General features: G+C 36.3%; 1 protein-coding gene across 2 annotated transcripts in view; it reads right to left on the bottom strand.

Moving 5' to 3' along the window:
* Positions 1–577: 577 nt before the first annotated feature.
* dhx38 (DEAH (Asp-Glu-Ala-His) box polypeptide 38) overlaps positions 578–6000 on the bottom strand; it is a 95309-nt gene continuing 89886 nt past the window's right edge. For both annotated transcript variants that reach the window (XM_059993119.1, XM_059993120.1), the window contains exon 27: positions 578–4993. In XM_059993119.1, coding sequence (XP_059849102.1) covers positions 4909–4993 — 85 coding nt within the window. In that variant the 3' untranslated portion in view covers positions 578–4908. The remainder of the gene's footprint in view (positions 4994–6000) is intronic.

The following is a 6000-nucleotide window of genomic DNA, read 5'->3' as shown; positions in this document are numbered from 1 at the left end:
AACCCATAACTTCCACGTGCTTCCAGCACCAATGTAGCATGCCCACAATTTATTAACTCCAAACTTAACCTGTGTGTCTTTGGAACATGGGAGCAAAGCAAAGCACCAGGAGGAAACCCATGCACAACAGGGAGAATGCAAACTCCTTACAGAGAGTAGCAGGGAGGAAATCCATGCATCTCAGAGAGAATGCAAACTCTGTAGGACAGCAATGGGAATTGAACACCAATCGGTGATCTCTGGCTATGCTACCATGCCACCCAAACACGGCTGCACAGTAAAAGATAAACACAGCAAAGGGAATTTAGAAGACAAACTACCAACCAAACAGAAATGCAAAAAGAAGGCTTAAAGTCTTGGAGAGGAAACATGGAGGTAGAATAGATTTCATTAACAATGGTCCACTATCAAAGTCAAAAGATTTATAAATGCCTATTTGTTATGGTCTATTTACATAATATTAGTGATGACTAGTTAATGAATTTTGAACTTTTCAAGGAATGACAATCAGTGAGTCATTTGTTAAAAAATACTTGTAGTGCAATTCTGACTTAACATAAGGTACAGCACAGATGTATTTGTTTTCAATAAAACAATTCTACATTTATTGGATAAACACTTCCACATATTTTTCACAATCTAAGTTTCCGAACACAGGATTTGGGATTTATTTTACAGTAAAATATTTTTACATTTATTGAAGAATGGCTTCACACAAACATACACGAAAATTCTGATACTGATATGCAAAAAGCTGCACTTTTTATACACAAGAAACTGGCAGCCTATTGAAGCACTCCACTGTCTCTTTGCATAGTCATCACTCTCCACTACTTGAAGCTAGGCCGATTTTACAGCTAATTGATATTCCCATTGGCTAACTTATACTATAACTATCAATTCTGCATACCATGACTATGGTACAGCCATTTGCTTTTTTTCACCTCTTCCAAATTCTCTAAAACTGATTTTCCTTTCACTTTTAGGTTCAGCTTATGATTTTTTTAGGAATGAAAGATTATTAAAGTTTAGTTAAATATAGATTGACCGGCTGCCAGTGACTCATGGTGTTCCACGGGGGTCTGTGTTGTGACCATTTCTTTTTACATTATATGTCAATGATTTGGATGATGAAATTGATGATTTTGTTGCAACATTTGCAGATGATATGAAGATAGGTGGAGGGACGGGTAGTTTTGAGGAAGTAGAAAAGCTACATAAGGATTTAGACAGATTAGGAGAATGGGCAAAGAAATGGCAGATGAAATACAGTGTTGGGAAGTGTATGGCCATGTAATTTTGTAGAACAAGTGAAAGAGTTGACTATTTTCTAATTGGAGAAAAAAATACAGAAAACTGAGGTGCAAAGAAACTTGGGAGTTCTCTTGCAGGGTTCCCTAAAGGTTAATTTGCAGGTTGGGTCTGTGGTGAGAAAGGCAAATGCAATGTTGGCATTCTTTCAAAAGGACTAGAATATAAAAGCAAACATGTAATGTTGAGACTTTATAAAGCACTGGTGAGGCCTCACTTGGGAGTATTGTGAGCGGGTTTGGGCCTGTTATCTTGGAAAGGATGTGCTGCAAGTGGAGAGGGTTCAAAGGAGTTTCATGAAAATTATTCCAGGATTAGATGGCTTGTCATATGAGGAGCATCTGATGGCTCTGGGCCTGTATTCAATAGAATTCAGAAGAATGAGGGGTGACCTCATTGAAACCTATCAAATGGTGAAAGGCTTTAATAGAATGGATGTGGAAAGGATGCTTCCTATGGTAGGTGAGTCTAAGACCACAAGACACTCAGAATAGAGGAGCGTCTTTTTAGAATGGAGATGAGAAATTTCTTTAGCCAGAGAGTGATGAATCCGTGGAACTGTTTGCCACAGGCAGCTGTGGAAGCCAAGTCTTTTAAGGTGGAGGTTGATCGATTCTTGTTTGGTCAGGGCATGAAGGGATGTGGGGAAAAGAGAGATTAGGGCTGAGAGGAAAATTGGATCAGCCATGAACAGACACAATGGGCCAAGTGGCCTAATTCTGCTCTGATATCTTATCGTCTTATAAGAGTCAAGAATCATGGTAACAGACCTTTTGGTTCACTTATCCATGCCAACCACCAACCATCCACCTAATCTAATCCCATTTTTCCTCTAGCATCAAAATCATGCTCCCACCACAATTATCTTGCTACCCACCTGCACTAATAACAATTTTGGGATCCAATTAACCAAATGTCTTTGTTATGTGGATGGAAACAAAAGAACCTTGGAGAAACCCTCATGTGATAATGGGAAAAATGCTTGATGAGGAATTGCTATGTGCTTGTTATTGCAGAAGCACAAGTCCAGGACAACATCCCATGCACCATCTATCTACAGACAATACCACTCAGAAATTTGGGCTTTTTTTTGTGACTGTATATATTCCTGCTATCATAACTATATGCACTACAGTACAGTATATGTGCTATGTGCCGTGTGTGATTGTTGGTACTGTTTTGTACCTTGAGGAACGCTGTTTCATTTAGCTGAATGATAATTAAACTTGAATTTGAGAACTCCGTACAGACTGCATCCAAGATTAGGATCATACAGAGTTCTCTCGACCTTTGAGCCATATACAGGAACTGCTGCACCACTGTACAACTTCAGTAGTGGTCTTCATTAATCCTTAATAACATACAAAATGCTGGAGGAACTCAGCAAGTCAAACATTATCCATGGAAAGGAATAAACAGTTGACATTCCAGGCAGTGATCCTTCCTGACCTGCTTTTTACCGCTGAAGTTTGTGAAATACTGTACAACACTGATGAGGCCAAGGGCAGTACAAATGGAAGCTAAATGCAATGGAATTTCAATGGGATCTTGCAGACAATTATGGTCCAAGTTCATTTCTTAAGTCACCCCTGCAATACCTGTTGAGATTCCAGTCAAGTACAAGTACTCAAATTCAGATTTCTACCATAAAATATCATATCATTTAAGGCAATATTATGAGATGTGCAAAATCAAAACTCTATTAGTTAAGAACAGTTGGATGGAAGAACCTCAGCAAAGTTAAAACTTGATGGCAGAGTCAAGTAAATTTAATTTTCTCTCAGTTTAACTGTGGCATTTGGACTCCATGCTTATGAAGATGGGTTCAGAGAAATAGGAATGTTAAAGGAGGATGCAATCCAGTTTACGGCTAAAATTGTGCAATAAATATTAAAATAAAATATAAATTGCAAATTGAATATTTAAAAAACTAAATTTAATTTTCTGGGAGTAATAATTAGAAGCTGAGAAGTGTTTTGAGATATTACTGAATGCAACTTTAGGAATATACAAATAGTTTTAAAAAATTTAAACAGTTAACCAAAAGATTTGCAAATTTTTAGCTGTCTTTTTTAAAATCACAAGCATTTTGAATTTCAGTGTCAGAACAATCCAACAGAAACCTTTTGAAAGTACTGTATATAATTAGAGTGCAAATTCTCAAAAGCAAAATGAAGAAGTGTATGAAATCTGAAATAAAAGCAGAAAACTCGTTACATTCACCAGAGAGGTAGTTATCAATGCAAAGAAAAGAGAATTAACATTTCAGTTCTGCTCTATGCTTTTGTTATCTTGTCCTATCGTTATTTATCCATTATACATTTTTATATACAGTATTGCTCCAGCCTTCTTTCTATTTTTTTTCTAGTTAGTCTTTTCCTCTCTAGCTTTTTCCTATCTTAAAACCATTTTTATCTCTTCTGGAATCCCTGTTCCAATAAAAAAATGATGATTTAAAGAAAAACAGAGGGCTTTGTGGGAGGGAAGCATTAGATTTATTTTGATGCAAGTTAAAATGATGGCACAACATTGTGGGTCAAAGGGACTGTGCTGTTCTATACTGTACTGTTCTATGTTCTGCTTTATTTGAAAGGTTACCATGTTCGTCTCTCCAGGGATGTTACCTAACCTGCTGAGTGTTTTCAGCATTTTCCGTTTTTGTTCAATCATCCAAATAACAAATTGAAAACTGGCACTATTCTGTTAATAAAGCATGAAGCTACATCTCTGTTGCAAAACTATATTTGAAGAACATTCCACATAAAACCTGCCTGGCTTGACAAATTTAAGAGTAGGAAAGAAAAAAATAATTGGAATGCAAGTAAATTTTGCTTGCTTAAAAGTTGTCTAATAATATCGGATGCCTAATAGATCCTATTGTTTTTGCAAAAGATTTCAACTACATGAATTTGGAAATTACCATTTATTCTCGACCTTCAAATCCAAGTTTGATCCAGTATTCTCCTTTATGCTTTTTTTAAAAGTTCATTCTGTTGTACTGAGGACTGTTCATTTCATTTCCTTTTAACAAAACTTGTTTGGTTCAGAAGATCTCTTGTAGATGAAGATGCAATAAAAGCCAGTGTAGATAGAAATCTCTTGTACAGTAATTCCCCTTGCAAAAGGCAATGTTTTAGATTATTACAATTTGTAATATCTTGCATTGTGTCATTACACACATTTTAATCTGGAAGTAAAATTTCAAGGACTTCTTTTAAAAAATTACAAATCGAAGCAATGTGATAAAGAAATAACAGCAGCATAAAAATTAGTAATTCAAATATCCATTGGAAGTTTCTTCTGTACATCACAAAGAAAGTTATTTGCCTGTACTCCCTGGGCACAGATCAACTACTCAAATCTCATGATGACTGCAAAGAGACTGCTATTGTTCTGACGTAAATGCACTCCACAGTGATGATAAATGTATTCATCATTAATACCACTGTAACAAAATGAAAAACCCACACATCAAAATTTGTTTTGCTAAAGAAATAGAAAAATGTTGGTAAGTTTTATCTCCCATGGATAATATACAAATATAAATTTAAAGATATGAATATTTGGACAGTTTTTATACAAAAGTTTAAAAAACAATCAAAGTCCAAAGCGCGCTGGTGTATGGCGTGGCGTCAGTGGTGTTCCCGGCTCCCTCCGCCCAGGTGTATAGATCTTGACTGACCTATAGAACAATTACAAAATCATTATGAATATTTCTTCATTTCAGATTGAAAAAGAAAGGTAGATAGAAAAGGTATAAATTAGACAAGGCAAGTCACCTTTAATTACTGGGTTCAAAGTGTTTATAATAATAGCCATTTACATGAATGGTTGCATAAAGCAATCTTCAATTTCGGTTTGCAGTTCCTGGTCAAAACACAATTCAGACTGCTTTTTATTTCTGTAAAATGATCTTGTCTATCAAACGTCTTTTTGCAGCTTTTCTTTTTTGCTTTCCTGCTCAATTTCAATATACTGCAGGTAACAACATTAAATAAATGGCTAGCATAATCTGAAGATAAGAAAACAGGTGGGCAGCAAATATTGTTCATTCAGACAATCTCAGCCATCAAAATAGTTATAGTCCAAGACTGATGAGAGGATTAAAAGAGAAATTATTGAGAAGATTTCCTTAATGCAGTGATGTATAATTACATGCCAGCTTCCATATATAATGGCAATCTTCTCTCTGCTACTGCTCATGGGCATTCTTTATTAGGAGATTGAGGAGAATCATTTTGTCATCGAAGACTCTTTCAAATTTTTACAGTTGTACCATGGAGAGCATTCTGAGTAGCTGCACCACTGCTTGGCATGGAGGCTCCAATATGCAGGATTGAAGGAGACTGCAGAGTTGGATACTCAGCCAGCTCCATCATAGGTACAATTATCCCCACCACTGAGAACATCTTTAAAACAGTGCCACAAGGCAGCAGTGTCCATCATTAACGACCCTCACCAACTGGGACATGCACTCATCACATTACTACCAACAGGAAGGAGGTACAGGAGCCTGAAGACCCACATTCAACCTTTTAAGGACATCTTCTTCTCCTCTGCTATCAGACTTCTGAACAGCCCATGAACACTCCCTTGCTATTCCTCTTTTTACTTTATTGTAACATAGTCTTTTTTTAATATCTTGCACTGTACTGCTGCCAAAAAATAACACATTTCATGACATTTGTG

This window comes from Hypanus sabinus, chromosome 17 (genome assembly GCF_030144855.1).
Source record: "Hypanus sabinus isolate sHypSab1 chromosome 17, sHypSab1.hap1, whole genome shotgun sequence".
Classification (NCBI taxonomy): Eukaryota; Metazoa; Chordata; class Chondrichthyes; order Myliobatiformes; family Dasyatidae; genus Hypanus; species Hypanus sabinus.
Note: the sequence above shows the minus strand (reverse complement) of the source record. Positions and strands in the feature narration are given on the sequence as shown.